The sequence below is a fragment of the Antechinus flavipes genome, chromosome 2, assembly GCF_016432865.1.
Source record: "Antechinus flavipes isolate AdamAnt ecotype Samford, QLD, Australia chromosome 2, AdamAnt_v2, whole genome shotgun sequence".
In the NCBI taxonomy this organism is placed as follows: Eukaryota; Metazoa; Chordata; class Mammalia; order Dasyuromorphia; family Dasyuridae; genus Antechinus; species Antechinus flavipes.
In genome coordinates, this window is record NC_067399.1 from 425,424,012 (window position 1) to 425,444,161 (window position 20,150).

The 20,150-nt window shown below is 36.2% G+C and overlaps 1 protein-coding gene across 1 annotated transcript in view; it reads right to left on the minus strand.

Moving 5' to 3' along the window:
- SH3PXD2B (SH3 and PX domains 2B) overlaps window positions 1-20,150 on the minus strand; it is a 121,622-nt gene that overhangs the window by 37,145 nt on the left and 64,327 nt on the right. The window contains exons 3-6 of the mRNA XM_051978906.1: window positions 19,419-19,494; window positions 10,172-10,248; window positions 5,478-5,569; window positions 1,053-1,078 (exon numbers count right to left, since the gene is read on the minus strand). Coding sequence (XP_051834866.1) covers window positions 1,053-1,078; window positions 5,478-5,569; window positions 10,172-10,248; window positions 19,419-19,494 — 271 coding nt within the window. The remainder of the gene's footprint in view (window positions 1-1,052; window positions 1,079-5,477; window positions 5,570-10,171; window positions 10,249-19,418; window positions 19,495-20,150) is intronic.

The following is a 20,150-nucleotide window of genomic DNA, read 5'->3' on the forward strand; positions in this document are numbered from 1 at the left end:
AGGTTAAATAATTTGTATTTGAATCTGGTTACTTTTGAGGAATGGTGCCATCTGACACCACACTTTAGGATATTCCCTACTTGACCCAGAAGCCAGCCTCAAAATATAGGAAGTAAGTATACATTACCTCATCATCTTACAGGTGAGGAAACTGAGTTCTGGAAAGCCCAAGATTTTGCCCACCAATAAATGTTTACAGGGGATCAGGTCTTCTCAATTCCACTCTATCTACACTATATACTACAACAATGAGAATCATTAATAGAATTGCTGATGGCTCCCAAGATGGACAGAAGAACATCCCTCCATACATACTCTATGTCCTTTTTTTTCCTCTGGGGTTTCCCTCACTTGGAGAGCTGCAGTATCCAGAGAAAAGAGAAGGAAGCCATAAAAGAAAAGACTTTTGTTTCAGGGAGAAAAGGAGCTGCCCTTGCTGGAAGAACTCCCAAGGCAGCCCATTCCCCTTGGTCTTTATGATATAATTGTAGAGGATTTTTAAAGAGATTACAAATAGCTTTTTTCATAACAATCTTGTGAGACTTGAGACATTTTGGGGACCTTTGATTTCATTGGTATAAGTGTCCCCTTCCAGTGCTACAGGTCACATCCCTTAATTCTTTCCTAAATGATCTCTAAGAGTTTTCATGTCCAAGAAAATTCGTCACCTTGTAGTCATGTATTTTTATGAACCTTTCTGTACTGAAATCAGGCCTATTTCTGGGCCCAAACTCAAAGCCCTCCAGCTTCATATGACCTAATTAAACTTATATTTGATTTTCATAGCTTTCAAGGACCAAGGATCACTTACTTCCATAGCATGAAGAAATACTGGTAGAGGACTTTGGTGGAAGAGGTAGGTAGTGCAAGTATTGCTATCATTACTTTACAGAAAAGGAGATTGAAGATCAGAGAGATTAAATGACTTGTCCAATTGTCTAAGGATTAGAAATAAGACTCATACCCAGATTCTCAGATCAGATCAGGAGCAGATGGAAGAATATGGAGAGATAATTAAATGGTATAGAGGGAGAAAACATTTTCATTCTTACCAGATTTCTTCTTCCCAATATGTTCCCTGTAGAGGAGAGAAGCAAGGGTAGGAGGGAAAAGAAAAGTGATTCAGTGTGTATTGCATACAAATGAATTATTTAATTTTGTAACATTTCTTCATTCTAGAGAAATAACAATGGAAGTTTCCCAGGTAGCTTGGCATTTTCAGGCTGTTTTACATTGAAAAGATATCAAAAAGTCATAATAAGCATAATAGGCATAATAGGGGACACAGAACTTATGGGATAATTCCTACCCATTGAGTTGTATTATATAGACAAAGGAGAAACTGAATGAAGGAAAGGGGCTCCTTAGCTTAGAGATATTTCCTTAGTTGTACGTCTCTAGCACTGAGTAGTCCTATGATCTATTATCCTACATATAAAGTGTTAACAATATTGTAGGATTCTGACTTTTAATCCAGTCTGCTATCTGCTTCCATTTTTATGGGAGAATCCATCCCATTCACATTTACAGTTAAGATTACTAACTCTGTATTTCCCACCATCCTATTTTCCCCTATTTCTCTCTCCTTTCATTCTCTCTTCTCACTAGTGTTTTGTTTCTGACCACCATCTCCCTCAATCTGCCCTATTTTTAGCCCTATCTTTTTATACATTTCCTATTCTACTTTTGTCCTCCCTTCTATTAGCTTTCACTTTTCCTTTCCCCTTCCCCTCCTACTTCCCTATAGGATGAGGCTAAGTTCTAAAACAATCTACATATGTCTAGCCAAATCTGATGAGATTAAGGTTCAAACAATGTTCATCTTCCTCCTTTCTTTGCTTCAAGTATAATAGGTCTTTTGTGCCTCTTGATGTGATGTATATTACCTCATTTTACCTCCTCTTTTCTCTTCTCCAAATATAATCCCTTTTCCACCCCTAATTTCTTTTTTATATCTTCACATTAAGGTAACTTATACCTACATCCTCTTAAGTATACTCCTTCTAACTGCCCCAACAAAGATGCAGTTCTCAAGAGTTATTTTTTTCCTATGTATCTCCTACATGTAAAGTGAACGTGTAGTTGAGTTTCCCAAGTTTTTCCTAATCTTTATCATATGCAATATCCTATTTGAAAAAGCAGCATGGAGAACATGCAACTCTACCTATAAGGTAAGCTCCAATTACCTCCAATTTAATACGCAAGTATAAGCTTTAAAGTACTCCACCAATTGTTAGAGCCCTATACACAACTACCTCCTTTCTATTTCTAACAGTACAAGTTCACCGCCACTGTCCTCCTTATTCTTCTTCCTTCTCAAAAAGGATAGGAAATCTAGACTCAACATTTGTTTTCTAGTCAAGTAATTTCCAACTACACCAGCCTCAGTCTCAACTCATGCCTTTTTTTCTTAAACCATTCCTAATCTATCTACCCATGCCTTTTCTCTGCCAAAATTTTATTACAAACTCCCCTCATAGGATTTAAGTTTTGGAAACAACCTCCAGTGACCATTGAGTCAAATATTTTAATTTTACACACAAGGAACTTGAGACCCAGAGAATTGAAGCAATTTTCCTTAAGGTCATACAGTTGGCAAGTAGTAGGATTGGGATTTGAACTCAGGTCCTTGGACTACAATTCCATTGCTCCTTCAAGAAATCTTTGCCGATAAGTCCCACCCATTTTTCTCCTTCCCTTCATGTCTATCACAGCTGGGTTAAGTTTCACAAAGTTGAATTAAGTTTGGGTTCACTATGCCTTCCTCCCCTGGCAGGCCAAATCCCTTCCCAATATAAGTGGTTTCCACTTTTCTGGATGGGTACAAAAAGTCCTCCATTGACTTCGGGCAAAAATTCTAAGCAAAGCAGCAATGTAGCTGAGAATGGAATATGCTGACCTAGTCCCTTCTTCACCAGCCCTTCTGAATAAAGGAAGAAATAATGAATGAAAAAAAGCATTCTTGATCTTTCGATTCCTTTCAAGTGTTGGCTTCCATTCAATTTCCTGGAGAAAGAGTTTATCTTATTTATGAATGATGACATCCACACAAATCTCAAAAACACTGTATCACAGATGGCTGAGTCAGGCCATTTTCTATCACTATTCATCATGTGGAACAAGGTCCACCCTGGAATTTGTGGACCATCTTAAAATCAATTTTGCCAAGGGAATCAAAAAGTCGTTGGATGTTAGTATTTTGGATTTAAACTTAGACAAGCACTAAAGCTTTTGGCTGGGGCAAGGAATAGACAATTTATAAACTAATATTCTAGGTGCCACAACCCTAAAAATATCTTCTTTTTTATGATGGCCATTATCCTTCCTTTCCACGCTCTAGAAAGAGCAATAGGTTTGGGGTAAGAAAACTCGAAATAGAATCTGAATTGTGCCACTTTTACCTTTTTAAAACTCTATTCAAATAAAATGAGGCATGGTATCTGGTACACAGAAGGTCCTTAATGTTTATTACTTAACTGAATAATTTCTAACATCTCTAATACCTCCAAATCCTACAATTCTGTGAATCAGGTGCTTCCAGTGAGCCATCTTGGTCATGTTTTGGGGTTTTCAGGAGGAACCTATGAAAAGAGTGAAAGCTAGAAGACGGGGTCAGCTATAGTGTCTTATTTGAGCAGGAGAGAATTGTAGCTACTTCAGTTAAAAGGAAATCATAATTTCTATAGCAATGGACATATTTCATGATGCTTTCATATCTTATTTGAACCTTATAATCAGCATGTGAGATAGATAGCATGGGTAGTGCTATCCCTATTTTAAACAATTCTTTTTAGCCTGGACCTGCAGTTACATTGGTGTAGAGAATTCCCTTTTTTGAAGCAAAACTATAACTAATTTAAATAGTCTTAACTTCCTAGAACACTGAAAAGTCAAGTGACTTGAGGCAGGACTTGAATCCAGGCCTTCCTGAATCCACTGCCAGCTCTCTATCCACCTATATCACACTTATTAATTTTTTAAAATAATATTTTTTGTTTTTTATATATCACTTATATTTGCTAATGTAGCCTTTCTTTATGCTCCTTGTTATTTCTATTTTAAATGAAAAAAAAAAAAAAGAAGAGCACAAATGACATTAGGAGGAGGAGACAGGGCTTAGGAAAGAAGAGACTTGGGTGGTACTCTGAGATTTTTGAGATTATCTCTCTCAAAATTATGATCTGTTCTTTGATATTTTAAATCATTATATTTTGAAGGAAAAATGGGAAAGGATGGCAATCTGGTACCTGTTTTTGTACAAAATACAAAGTAATTTTGGAGACTGTAATAAAACTATTAATGATAAAAGATTGAGTCCACAACAAATATTCTCTTTGCAAGTGTGAATTTCTTCCTTATTCATCTCAGGGTTCTTAAGTGATCTTAAGGACTTAAAGATTTTTAGACTTTAGATTTGGACAGATAGCCAAAGTATGACATTTAGTCTTTTCTTTAAATGGTTTTCATTTGATTGTATTCCTTGTTCCCCACTCCCAACTCCAACCAAACAGAAGACTTCTTTTTTCCTGAGTAGAAAATAGACTTTTATTAGGGCAGACTACTGCAATTTAGAACTTTTTAAAAACACGGAGGTCCAACAACAGCCTATTCCACTCTCTCAACTTTTTAATTAAGTTCAAGGTAACTTGAGCTTTTAGACAGAAGGGTCACCTAAACCTAGCCCTGTTTTTCCCTTCTATTTTTCCATACCTAAAAACTTCCTACTTCATTTTAGGTTGTCATTTCATCCCTAGCTTTCCCAACTATATTATTCCTTCAATCAATAGTCTTTCCCATCTTTTCCTTCCTTCCAAATTCAGTATCATTTCTTTCAAAAATTAACTCATCTTTTTGGGTTTGAGAAACAGCACAAGCAACATTTTGTTTCATGCACACTCTTTGGATATGTCTGATTCAAGAAATGTCTGATTTTGACAAGTGAGTCATTCTCTTGAATAATAACATTGATGGGCAAGAGAGTATTAAGAGACCTCATCTTGTAATGAAGATGCAGGGTAATAATGCCTTTCTTTGATCATGTTTTGTACGTGACTACAAATTGTGTACATGGTTGCAAGGTTTTTTCAATTTCTCTACCTAGAATTTTTTTTTTCTTTTCAAAGAGACTGAAATCAATATTGATATGGTTGAAAACTCAACAGACAATTCCTTTGGGCTTCTTCACAATAACTGTCTGACCCTTATGAGCAATGTCAACATTTTCTGGGATGTCAACAATCTAGTTGCTTAGAATGGCCTTCATTCTGGTTATGAATAGTCAAAAAAACTGCTATGTATTTTTAATTCAAATTTTGTATACTTCTTAGACTGGCATTAGTTCACCCACTATCTTGGAATGTCATCGCATTTATGGTCAGAGTATAGGGAAAAACTTGAATATAGCTGTCTCCAGGGTTACTGGTTTCAGTGAAAGTTTCTGAAAGAAAAGCCAACTGGCCATCAATAAATCAACTTACTCTTTGGGGGGATTCAAATCTTCAGGTCTTGTCTCAAAGAACTGAAGTACCTCATCACACTGAGAAATATAGGGTGGCAATCGGATCAGGGCCTGAAAAAACAGAAATGTGGAAATATAGTACATATAGGAAAATTGTGGGGAAAGGAGGGAAAGAAAATTTGCAGTGCTAACTGATTGAAAAGTTCCTCAAAGTTCCTCCCACCCCTATCTTCCCACTGAGCTCTTAAGAATTTTATTTGGACCTGTAATTTATATTCTGATAAGTATCCTCTGATTGCTGCTTATTCTGAGGACCAAGATATAGTTCAACATGCTGGACTCTCAAAATGCTTGGAAGATTTTGTTTTTGAGGTCTATGGTTCAGGAACTTGAAAATTTAACATGTGCTAAGAGCTCTTTGGTGCAACTGGCTTTTCTTTCTTCAAAGTTGGTGAAATTTGCCCGAAAGTTAGAGGGAGCAGGTTCCTAATAGAATCATTACTTCCAGTTTTATCAAGGAAGTCGTCTTCTTTGTAAGAGAGAGGATTCAAAAGAGACTGTCTGACATCATTAGGCTCTAATAATGATATATACTAACTAAAGATGCTGCTTTTGTGGAAACATCAAATTATTTCCCATCCACCAGTTGCTGTTTTTTATTTTCAGTTTTTATTCATATGAAAACAGAAAACCAAAGGAAAAAAAATTTAGCATTTCTTGATGGATGGATTTCTTTCTTTCTTTTTTTTTTAAATAAGTTTTTATTGACAGAATCCATGCCAGGGTAATTTTTTACAACATTATCCCTTGCATTCACTTCTGTTCCGATTTTCCACCTCCCTTCCCTCCACCCCTTCCCCCAGATGGCAAGCAGTCCTATACATGTTAAATAGGTTACAGTATATCCTAGATACAATATATGTGTGCAGAACCTAACAGTTCTCTTGTTGCACAGGGAGAATTGGATTCAGAAGGTATAAATAACCCGGGAAGAGAAACAAAAATGCAAGCAGTTTATATTCATTTCCCAGTGTTCTTTCTTTGGGTGTAGCTGCTTCTGTCCATCCTTGATCAATTGAAACTGAGTTAGATTGCTTTGTCGAAGAAATCCACTTCCAGATAGATGGATTTCTTACCAAATATCCAGGTAAGTATGAATGGATCAAGGGGTAAGTGTTTAGAAAGTTCTGTATTGATCAGTCAATTAACTAATCAACAAGTACTGCTTTAGTGTATTATATATTTAATTTTATGCTAAATTTTATGGAAAATAAGAGAAATGTTGTTCATTCTCACCCTTCAAGGTGTTGACAATTTACCACTGGAGGAGCAGGGAAAAACCAGTAGTCCCCTACCCACACTACTGAATTTCCTTTGAATTCTGATATAGTGAATATATTCATTAACATTCTTTGGTAAAAACTTTATAAATGATCTGTAATGACATTTTCTTTAAAAAGTCTTATTTACTTAAAACACTTGGTATTTGTAGCTCATTGATTTTTATTGTACTTTTTACCATATCAGTTTCTTCAGCACTAATCCAGAGGGAATCCATGTGTGTACCAAAGAATTCAAAAGGGATTTCAGCATGCTTTTTTTTCTCATCCCTAATCTTCTTTACTCACTGGTTTGGAACTTATTTTCACATCTTGAGTTAAGCAGACTAGCACACTAATTATTCCATTTTCTCTGAATTTATAGACTAAACCATTGATATCTCATATAGAATATCCCAAAATTCTGAGTACAGATTAAAGCCTTGACTGTGCATTCTACACTAAAACTTTTGGAACACAATAGACATTTATAGTTATTCTAATTGTTACATGCATGTTGGGATTTGGAGTCAGAGACATTGGGTTTAAATTGAGAATTGTAGAATTATTAACTATGGCCATGGGCAAATTTGGGTAAATCACTTAACCTCTTTACACCTTGGTTTGCTCATCTGTACTGGAATACTTCTAGTATCCTTTCTAGCTCTAAAATCCATGAATGTGGGAAGGTTTAACACTGTCTCCTGAGTCAGACTGTGTGCTTTCCATTGCATTTGACCCAGGGTTACACCTCTAGAGGATGCTCAAAATACTTGCTAATGATAGCCTGACACCACCAACAAGTTTGAGAGGCAAAGGGCATTGGGAGATCGGTGGTAGTGACTGTTGGTCGTATGCTCTGCACAAAACACACCTGCATGTTGTCACTTCTCAGACTTGTGACAGCCTCTACTCATGTTATTTAGCTCATTTTTGTCTGGGAGGTTAGGCTCCCAATAAAAAGGTAGAGAGAAAAAGAACAGGAGAGGAAAGGCATTTAAAAAGAATAGATCTATAAATGAGCCCAAGGCACCCAGTGCAAATTGGCACTTAGAAAAATTTCTTTATTCAGAGGCCATAGCAGACACAGCCAATCCAAATAACAAGGGACAAGACTGGAAATGTCCCCAGACAATGCAAGACCCAATTTTAGTGCCAATCTTCTTCTTCTCCAGTGAATACAAAACAACACTAATCTGGTCACAAATGGCTGCACAGACAGGTTTAATTTCATCTCTTTCTACTCATGGTGGGAATCAGAACAATAAATTTTCACTTTGAAATTCAGCAAATGTTTGTTATTAACAAACATATAAAAGAGAAGAGAAGTCATTCAGTTCCTGAAAAAACACTGAGTTATCCTATTCTGGGTTTATATCTTTCAAGGCAGGGACAGAAAGACCATAACAATGCCTGCCATAGGACTTCAAAAGAAATCTTAATCCCTTTGGGTAAGATTCAAGGAGTTAGCACTAGACATAATATATGCAGAGAAAATCCTGTCTTTAAAAAAAAGTCCTGCCTATATGATATTCCCCAATAGTTTTAGCTTATTCCAGCGACTGGCTTCTTCCTCTGGAGGAAGTCGGGATGTGGAAATTCAGGCTAAACTAAACATCTACTTTATTACACATTAGTGCAGAATGCAATGCATTAACCAGAGGGAGAGAAAGCTTCTAAGTGGGTCATAGAACATCAGGCATTACGTTCCAGTTGTTAAATCAAATGGATTCATTATATCTTATACCATCAAACACAGCAGCCAGAAGCAGAAGGCTTTTTTTTTTAATCACTTAAAGACTTTTTCTTTCAAAATCAAATTTGGTGATATGGTAAGGATGGGGGGTTAAATGTGTGCTATGTGTAGGGATGCATGGGTGAGCTGCTGTTCAGATTTGGGGTGTCAAACTTATAAAGGTAGAAGAAACTGGTTCCTAATTAGATAGGAAAGGAGAAAAGTTAAGCTGGGAAACAACAGCCCCTTAGGGAGGTATGGTGGGACTTATTGGAACAACATTCATCAACTTGGTACAATGACCCCAAAGGGTCTAAGAGCATAGTATTCTTAGCAGGGCATGGACTTAGATAAAGAGAGATGCCTCTTAATGACACATAAAGAGAACAGGATGACATTAATAACTTTTTCCCATTTCTTAAGTGCTTTATGTTTTAAAAACACTTTCCTCCCAATCCTAGTATAGTGTAAATCTTACTAATCTGGTCCACAACCCAGAAATATAAATTATCATCCCCACTTTATAGATGAAGAAGAGGCTAAGTGACTTGTTTATGAGTCACACACTAGAAAAGGTTAGAGCTGGGATCTAAACCCAAGCCTCCCGATTCCAAGGTAAATGTTCTTTCTGTCTCATGATTTGGCTTCACTGGGCTTTGAAATTTCCTTTGTCCCATGCTTGGAGTTGTTTAAGAATAGATGACAGTTTTATGAGCTCATACATTTTTCCAGGTCTCTCTCTACAAAGGAGGAGTTTGGATCTGACCGAGTTTTCTGAGAAATGACTTTGAACATGTTAGTAATAGTGATAAAGATATATATTTTTTCATTTTGTTGTCCCCATTTTACAGAAAAGGAAATTGAGAGATTAAGGTCATAAGGTGGTAGCTGTCTGCAGCATAATTCAAACTCAAGTTTTTCTGGCATGAAGTTCAACACTTTCTTCACTAGATGCTGCTGCCTCTTATTTTTGTCTCATGCCTCCTTTTCTTATACTCCACTGATTTCCTCCTTTACTGGCCATCTGTGAGCCACCAGCATGTTCCCGTTCCTACAAAGAGATGATTATTTCCTACCTCCAACTAAGTATCTTGTCATTTTACTTATATCTCAATAACCATTAAACCTGCTTTTTTTTTTTCTCCCACAGTGTAAGCCTCTAAGGCTTTGTGGTTCAAGTTGGAGAGAATCTGTGCCTTTGAAGGATCAAGATTTAAGGAACTGCAGAACTTTTATGTTTTAGCAAAGGGTCCTAGATAGGAGAAATAATACCTTAAAACACCCTGTACTTCATTAGTGTGGTTTCTGTTTTGATATCTGAAAAATCATTTCTAAATATGAAAGAAGCAAACAGATATGTTTATTTACACATGCAAAACCAAAACATACTACCTTGTCTCTGCCAGGGAACAGTAATAAAATTATATATGGATTACTTCATAAAGTCAATTCCACTGAGAGAGCAATCAACCAATCAATAAATATTTATTTATTAAGGGTCTTCTATGTGCCAGATACTGTGCTAAACCTTGGGGACACAAAAAAGAGATAAAAGACAATTCCTGCCCTCAAATGTATCTAATGAGCACTAGATACCATAAAGAAGAATGACACAGAAGATTGTATTTCCAATTGTGAGATAGTTTTCAACATACTCACCTTACAGTATTCATCAATGGGGATCAGGCGTTTGACAGCCACATCTCTGATGTGGCTTCTTCTGAAGAGAATTTTGCCTATAGTGGATGAAACCAGAACACTGTTGTCATTAATTAATACTTAAAATGGAAATCTATAAGTATTTTATGTTTTATAGTTTATTTCAATAATTCTTTGTTCTGTCAAATGGGGAGGAAGGGTCCTCAAACTTTTTAAATAAGGGGCCAGTTCATTGTCCCTCAGACTGTTGGAAGGCTGGACTATAGTAAAAACAAAACCTTTGTTTTGTGGGCCTTTAAATAAAGAAACTTCATAAGCCTGGTTGAGGGGGATAATCGTCCTCAGCTGCTGCATCTGGCCCATGGGCGTAGTTTGAGGACCCCTGCCTTAGAGCAATGGGACACAATTAGTTGGATGTAAAAGAAGAAGCTGGGAAAGGTCTGAAAAACAGTCTGCAAAAACACTTGACTAATTATTCCTCTTATCTGCAAAGATCATATAGTGCTCAAATTCTTTCTCCAGTGAGTATGGAAGTAAAGCAGAGGTAAACAACCAACCACACACACCTTGCAAGAGAGGTGAGTGGATAGATTGAAAAGGAAATAGAAATATTCATCAAAATGTTCTCACACAAGTTCTCTCACTTGTGTCTTTTGTCCAATAACCTCCCCTTACCCAGGGCAAAAAAAAAAAAAAAATTAAGTGCGATTTTTCTAGTAAACTAGAAACTAGTTTCCTAGAAACACTTTAAAAATTTCAATAATATTTTATTTTTCCAGTGACATGTAAAGATAGTTTTCAACATTCATTTTTGTAAAATTTTGAGTTTCAAATAGAAATACTTTTTTAAAAAACAAATTTTACAGCATCTCCTTCAGTTACCTTAATAAATTTAGCCATTGTATAATTATCATTTAAAATACAGAACAGATGCATTTCTGGGAAAAGTGCTTGTGATGTGAAATTCTATAAATTGAATCCTATCTTCTCATTAATTTACACTAAAAAATTGGAGATTAGCTCTATGAACTAAAGTTCATTCTATGAACTAACACCTTCTCATGTTAAAATGTGGCTTTAAAACCTTTGAATAAATCATTCTTTCATAAAATAGAGACTGAATTTCCTAGCAAATGGAACCACTGGAATCCTTATTAAAAAAAAAAAAGGATGGATAAAGATTGGAAAGAGAAGAGGGTACCCACCATTCTTTAGGTTAAGCAGCTCAGGGGAGCCGTATATTTCTTTAACAACTGACATCTTACAAAGTGCTTTCCTCCTAACCACCATGAAGGGTAAAGTAGCATAAATATCATCTCTACTTTTACAGATGAGGAAAATAAATTTAAGTGACTCTCCTAAAATTGTACAGCTAATAAGTGATGGAACTAAGATTTGAACACAATATTTTGATTCCAGAGGCAGCTTAGATGGCTCAATGAATACAGTGCTAGGCCTGGAGTCAGAAAGACTGAGTTCAAATATAACCTCAGACATTTACTAGCAAGAATCATTGCAGAAGGAAATGGCAAACCACTTCAGTATCTTTGCCAAGACAGTATGATCCACTGGGTCACCAAGAGTTGGACACAAAAGAATAACAATTTTGACTTCAAAACCAATGATCTTTCCATGCTACTTCCATCTCCCCTTTATTGTGGCTAAAAAACTCCTTTCGCCTAAACCCCTCAGATAAAATCAAATCCATTACTTGCTTTACTGATTTTTAAAATTTACCACCAAAAGTGCCCTGCTCAGATGTTCAAGATTTCATTTTATTTGCAATGAAGTGGAATCACACTACTAGTAGTCTACAGTCACAGACTCATTTCCCAGTGAATGACTGGATGCTCCCCAGTTTTAGAGCCTTCTCATTTGAGCCCCAGGCAAGGAGAGCATAATAGTATGGCTTTCTTTCCAACCTTTTGCTGGAGCAGTTAAGATCTCTGGAGTGGAATCGGTGCTTTGCAAAAAAGAGAAGCAGATTCTGGTGGGAACCAGTGGGTTTTGTTTTCTATGATGGAAGAAGGCCAAACTGTAATTCTTATTATTCAAGTCATGCCTTTGGCCAAGTTAGCTTTTCCAGCTCTGGTCAGAATGGAAAATTGCACAGGGCTGCTTCCACCCCCACTCTGCCCCACCCCCTTTTGGTGCTAATATCAGACTTGCTCTTGTTTTGCTGATGCTAGTCTTAAAAGTTTAGAGAGTGAAGTCAGACCTCCACTGTGTCCCTGGGAAACAACATTTCTAGAGACCTTCCCTACCCTTCTCCTGAGCTGCAGGAAATGCCATTGGGGAGGCTGAAAAGGGGCATTTCAGAGGGTCACACTACATAAGGGGGTTTGGGGGACGGAAGGGATTCCAAGAATATAACAAATGGTCATTGCAGCTTATTACAAAGAAGATCTGTTTCTGAGAGCAGTGTTCACATTAATTCTTGGGTGGGAGTGGGGAGCACACGATCAATAAAGTTTCAGGAGGTCAAAGAAGGTGCTTTTAACTCTTTATCTGGGAGAGATTTTCCAAAGACTATTATGACATTTCACTTTATCTGGTAACGTTACAGTTATACAGATAACTCTCTCTCTATATATATATACATACATACATATATATATATATATATATATATATATATACACACACACACACACACACACACACATATATATATAACTATCCTATATTCTAAGAATATGTGGTGCAGACTGGAAACTAGTGATTCTTTTCCAGGTTGATTTAAGCTAAGCATAATTCCTAATATATATTCTAGTATACTCCTTAAGGTTTTTGTGTGGAGAAAATGAAATAATATTGGTAAAAGTACTTTCAAACCTTAAAGCAATATGTAAATGCTAAGCTATTACTATGGTCATTATTGCTGTTGTTTATAGGGAAATAGAAGAAATGCTGCCTGATGGATAGAATGCTGAGCTTGGAATCAGGAAAACCTAGGTTTCCACTCTGATCTCTGGTTTCAGTTTTCCTGTTTGTAACTTAAGGGCGAGAGATGGTGAAATAAGAGTCCTCAGATCTCTGCTTGCTCTAAATTCATAACCCTAAGTAATGAATTTATACCTGAGTAATTTAAAGCTGAGTGATCCTGGGCCCCTGGCAGCTCTTTAGGAGATCATCTCTTAAACCAGGGGTCCTATAGTCTGCATGGCCATTTTGCAGCCTGTTTTTGCAACCTGTTTTCATAGTAGGCTCATGAGATAAGAATGATTTTTACATTTTAAGATAAAGTTTTATTGTATTTCCAAACATAAAAATCATTCTTAACTTGCAAACAGGTAGTCAGTAGTTTGTCAGTCCCTATCTTAAAATCATACATAGGTTGCAACTGGTATTGGAGGAGGTAGTTCTTACAACTGGAGATGCCCATACTGATGAAATGTTTGAATAAAAATTGGGAAAGGATTGTCTCTGAGCCTGCCTTAGAGGTCAGAAGAAAAGAGAAATAACTTTCTGTTGGGTTATAGTTCTGGAAGAAAACTCTGATGTAATAGAGAAGCTAGGATCCCCTTATATGACTTTTAGGCAGAACAAAATGGAAAGAATATTGAATTTAAAATCAGAAGGTTTGGCTACTAACTTACTAACATTCCCAAGATCTCAATTTCTTTATCTGAAAAATGAGGTACTCTTTTTGTTCTCTCTTACTCAATGTCTCTCTTTGTCTGTCTTTTAATCTCTCTCTCTCAACATCTCTCTTCTCAAGCTCTCTTCTTCTCTATCTTTCTCTCTCTATTCTCAATCTTTCTGTCAATCTCTCTGCCTCTCTCTCTCTCTCTCTTCCCCCCTTTCTTTCTCCCTCCCTCCCTCCCTTTCTCTCTCTCTCTGTCTCTCTCCCCCCCTTCAAACACTCCCACACACTGTCATATAGCTAATAAGTGTCAAGTGTCTGAGAGCAGATTTGAACTCAGATTCTCCTGGTTCCAGGACTTCTCTCCACTGGGCCACCCAGCTGTCCATGTCTCATTTCTTTGTGTCTTTGCTTCATCTTGGGGAACCTGGAGACTCTTATTCATGATGTCCATTAAAATCACGTAGTAAGGGGGAAGGACTTAGGGATTCCTTCTCTTTAAGGCTCCTGAAAACAGGGCCTCCGTGGCTTTTAAATTCTTTTTGTTTGTTCCTATTCTAGGTATCAGGAGTAGAGCCTGACCTTATGTGTCTCAAAGAGTCACAGAATACAAGAACTGGGATATAGTTGAATGTAGAATCCACATTCAAGGAGCAAAAAAATGAGTGATGGTCTCCAGGAATGACCTTTGAGACTACAGTCTAGCAGAAGGACTCACCTAGTACTAACATTGCCTTTGGAATGGAGTAATTTAGAAGCCTAATCCCCATCCTCTTCCTACCCACCCCCAAGAAAATGGTATAGTAAGGATTATTATGCCTTTGAAATATTGGAAGAAAACAATTGTGTGTTTGTTCTCGCTATATCTGTGAAGCACATATCCTTTTGTAAAAGCAAAAGAAGAAAAAATAAAGAAATGAAGAGAAGAGAAAAGAAAAGCTGATCTCCAGGTCTCTTCCAGTCCTAAAACTTATAGCTTAAGCTAGTTTTCCCTTAAATAGTCTCAATCAACTGAGGGCCAGATAAAAAAAGTTCTATTGGACTTCCAGGTACACACTCAAGCAAGTTATATTCAATAAAACTCATTCATCATGTGAAGAATCTAGGGCTAGATATAAATTAACTTTAGAGGCAGCATGGCATAATAATCTGGGTACTAAAACTAGAGTCAGGAAGTCCTGGGTTCAAATTCTGCTGCATATACTTAATAGCCTGGGCAATTTACTTAATCTTTTTGTTCCTCAATTTCCACATTAAGTTGTACTTAATGGCTTCTAAAGCCCCTTCCAGATCTAAATCTATAATTTCTATAATTCTTTATAACTTCTTCATTATTTTTCCCCAATTGATAAATGATCAAAGAATATAAGCAGAAAATTTTCAGATGACGAAATTAAAGCCATCTATAGTTATATGAAAAAAATCTTAAATCACTATTGATTAGACAAATTAAAACAGCTGTGAGATACCACCTCATACGTCTCAGATTGGCTAAGATAGGAAAAAATAATGATAAATGTTGGAGGGGATGTGGGAAACTCATACTAATGCACTGTTGGTGGAACTTTGAAATGATCCAACCCTCTGGGAGCAATCTGGAACTATGCCCAAAAGGCTATAAAACAGCACATACCCTTTGACTCAGCAGTGCCATTACTGAGTCTGTATCCCAGGGAAATCATAAAGGAGGAGAAAAGGACCCACATGTGCAAAAATGTTTGTAGCAGCTCTTTTTATGAAAGTAAAGAATTGGAAAATGAGTAGATCAATTGGGAGATGGCTGAATAAGTTATGATATATGAAAATAATGGAATATTGTTGTTCTATAAAAAATGATGAACAAGCTGATTTTAGAAAGACCTGAAAAGATTTACATGAACTGATGCTGAGAGAAACAAGCAGAATCAGGGATACATTGTACACAACAATATCAAGAATGTGTGATGATCAACTATGAAAGACTTAGTTCTTTTTAATGGTTCAGTGATTCAAAGCAATGCCAATAGACTTTGGACAGAAAATGTCATCTGCATTCAGAAAAAGAACTAAAGAGACTGAATGTAAATAAACACATTCTATGTTCACTTTCTTTTTTCTTTTTAATCTCTCCCATGGTTTTTCCCTTTTGCTCTGATTTTTCTCTCCCAACATGAATTCATAAATAAATGTGTGTAAAAATTTAAATAAACCTACTATATTATTTATTATGTATATTTATATAACATATATTTATTATTATTCTATAACTTTATAATCCATTAGTTCTATAGGTCCATGTCCCCAATTGTGTCAAGCTGTAGGATTATGGGCAAATTGCTTATTACTTCTTTTGACCCCACTTCTCTAAGAGTTGCAACACTCTCTTAAACGTTAAATATATATTTTTTTCCTCAAACTTCATCTATTTTGACCTCTCTGCAGTCTTGGCACTTGTAACATCTTCTCTTTGATACTTTTTTCTCTTTAGATTTTTGTGATATGGCTTTCTTCTGATTCTCCTATCTGTCTCTTGATTTTCTCTTCTGTATCTTCATTCATGTCACACTCACTAACCATGAGTATACCCCAAAGCTCTGCAAATTGTACTACCTTGCTGCTCCTTCTGAAGGAGGCTCTTCCTGGTCCTACCTGCTGCTAGTGCCTTCCCTCAAAACCTATCTTTTATCATTTATGATGGAAAATACCATCCACACCCAGAGAAAGAATTATAGAGTCTGAATGTAGTGAAGTAAATTATTTTGACTTTTTAAAATTTGTTTTTTGTTTTTTTTTTTCTTTCTCACGGTTTTCCCCTTTTGTTCTCATTCTTTCACAATATGATTAAGATAGAAATATGTTGAACATGATTGTATATGTATAGCCTATATTGGATTGCTTCTTGTCTTGAGATGGGGGAGAAGAGGAAGAGAAAAATTTAAAGCTCAAAATCTTACAAAAAATGAATGTTGACAACTATGTTTACATGTAATTGGAAAAAAATTAAAATACTATTAAGTGCAATAAAATAAATAAATATAAAAAGAAATAATTATCTTTCATCTATTCTATGTTTACCTAAATAAAGGCACCTACATTAGAAATGTACTGAAATATACCTTCATTAGAATATGAGCTCCTTTAGAGTACAGTTTCTTAATCTTTTCTTAAATTTTCCCCATGCATAACTCTTTTTGGCCTGAGAAATATTTATGTGACCTAAATATATAAATATATGAAATGGGTGCACAAACAAAATATTTACCAATGTAACCCCCACATTCAGTAATGAGACCCTATATGGAGATGTGAACCACAGTTTAAGAGGCTGGGCTTTAGGGGAAGAACTGTTTTTGTTTTCTAAGCACAGTGCTTGACATAATACTAAGCACTTAATAAATATTTGCTTACTGTCTGGTTTGATTCATCTAAAATAAGGGTAATAAATACTCAGCCTAACAGTCTTATATGTTTTTTGTAAGGACACAAGGAGATAATGATTGTAAAAGCCTCCACAACCATACATTACTATGCAAATGTGAGATTATCATCATCAATACAAAAATACAGAAAGAGTGTAATTTGTACTTTTAGTGCTTATAATCTTATTTTTCTGATATTTGTCTGATAGAATATCAATTTGTTAACAGCAGGGGCATTTTTGCCCATCCCAAATGCTTAACACAATGCCTGTTACATACTAGATGTTAAAGAAATGCTTGCTGTTAAATGTGGAAATATGTATAGAAGAAGCCCACATGTTTAACAATATATATTGCTTGCTCTCTAGGGAGGGGGAATGGAGGAAAGGGAGAGAGAAAAACTTGAAACACAGGGTTTTGCAAGGGTGAATGTTGAGATACTATCTTTGCATGTATTTTGAAAATTAAAAGCTATTATTAAAAATAAATTATATAAAATTCAAAAAAAAAAAAAAGAAATGCTTGCAAAATATACAGTTGTTTTCAAAAAAGAAAAGCTGACAACGAGGAAAGGCTATCAACCTAGGTCTAAAGAATCTAGGACACTAGGTTCCTAATCCTAGTTCATCAAATACTATCAGCAGCAAAGAAAGATTTATTACACACCCATGTGAGAGAAAGAAAACAATGAAAATTCATGTGTAAAGGTTGTGCACATCTTCTGCTATTCAATATTTAACTGTATAATTCTCTAATATAATTTTTATATAACTTAGCAGATTAATAGCTTTGACTTTTTATCTACACTATTAATATTTGTTTTTCTGGTCCCCTATTTCAGATGAACAGAATTACAGGACTTTAGGCATGGAAGATCATTTGATTAAATTCCATCCTTTTACAACAGATGAGAGTGGTAGAGTGATGGATTTGGAGTGAAAAAAAAAAAAAAACCTGAGGAAAAATTCCAAATCATACACTTATTTTAAGCTTGTGAACCTGGAGAAAAGTCATTAAATCTCTCTGAATCTCAGTTCTTTATCTGAAAAATGCCAGGGTGATTAGATGGCTTCTAAAGTCCCTTCCAATTCTAAATTTATAATCCTGTGATTCTATGACACACAGGCAAGGGAAAGTGACATGCAAAAGGATTATATGGCTTGTGATAAGACCAGGACTATCACAAGAGTCATCTAGTGTAACCCACATTGCTGTTCTGTCATGTCCAACACTCTATGAGCCCATTTGGGGTTTTCTTGGCAAAGGTCCTGGAGTGATTTGCCCTTTCCTTCTCTGGCTCATTTTATAGATGAGGAAACTGAGGCAGACACAGCTGTGTCTTGCTCAGGATCACATAGCCAGTAAGTGTCTGAGGCCAGATTTGAACTCCTGACTCCAAATCTGATACTCTATCCACTGTACTACCTAGTTGCCTCCATATTAACTCATACATGGAAGGAATTCCCTCTATAACATTTGTGATGAAAAGTCGTCCAGTCTTGCTTGAAGGAACCCACAATCTCTCAAGGCAGCTCGTATTATTTTAGTTAGGGAGCTTTCCCCTGCTTCAAGCCCAGTTTTGGCCCCTAATCCTGGTTCTGCCTTTTGGAGCTGAACAGAATAAACTTAATCCATTTTCCACATGACACCCTTTCAAGTACTTGAAGACATTTATCAAGCCCCACCCCTCTCCACTCTCCCAGTCTTCTTCAATAAATAAATATTTATTAAGCACTTATTATGTGCCAGACACTATGAATATTTCTAGCTTTAATTCTCCAGGCTAAACTACCTCGGTTCTTTCAATCATCATGGCTACATTTCTTATATACTCTTAGAACTCTAGTCTCCACTCCTTGTCTAGAGCCTAATCATTGTTATATGCCTTTATTATAAGCATCTTGAATAAAGAGATAATCTTTTCACCACGCCCCGATCAGGTTTCGTCTGGTACTTAGCACATACAACGAATGTTAAATTTGATACAAAGGTGATGATGAATATTCTGGACAGCCAGCCAAGGGCACAGAGAAATCCTGGTGATTTCTTGGCTAGAATCAAGAAAATAACTTTTTCTAAGAAATAACTAGAAGAAAGAACACAAAGACTTATAAAGATAGAAGAATTCTCTGCTCTTTCATAAATTGCTTGCCCAATGTGCCTGGTTTCAAAGAACAGTTTGTAAAGTACCCTGGGATCCACAAATTCCATTCAATGACAGTAAACAAAAGTCATAAGCTTGACAAGTCTTCATTATACTTACCTGGCAGAAAGGGAATAATCCTCTGTTTTGGGTCCTTCTGACCTCCTTCCATAGGAAATTTGTCCAACATTTGCATCTAAAAGGACAGAAAGAATAAGAAATGTCAACTATTAACTAAAAACAGTTTTGAAAACAATCTTTAAAAAATATCTTACCAGTCTCTTAAAAAAAAAAAAGTTTTCTTAGGGCTATTTTTTCCCCTGTTGAAATGCATGTCTAGAACTGCGGTGGAAGACATTATGGAAACTATGATTTGATATTTCAGAAAATAGAGATGTTGAGATTTATAACCTTTAAAGGAGACCCATCACCTGGCTGCAGTCTTGGCTCAGAAAAGCTCTGAGAGTAATGATGATAGCCAAGGCAGTTGTCAAGATCTCAAGCAAAGTGACAGAGTTCTGCTATACCCTATTACTTCTAGTAAGAAAAAAAAAAATGGTTTCCATTTGGCAGTGAAAAGTCGTTACAATCCAGTCCCCAACCTACCCTTCAAATCTTATTCCGGTATTCCATGGTTCAGTTTTGTATTGTTCAACCTTCATTCCATGTATTCCCTCCAAACCTCAGCCTTCTGGAATCCCAGATTTCCTTCAAGATTTAGCTTAAGCACCCACCACCTATTGTCTAATATGGCTTTTCCTGATCACTTCTGGTTGCTGGTGTCTTCTGCCCCAAAGGATATAATGCATTGCTCTCTATGTGTTTTGTTTATAACTCTATGCTGCACTGTTC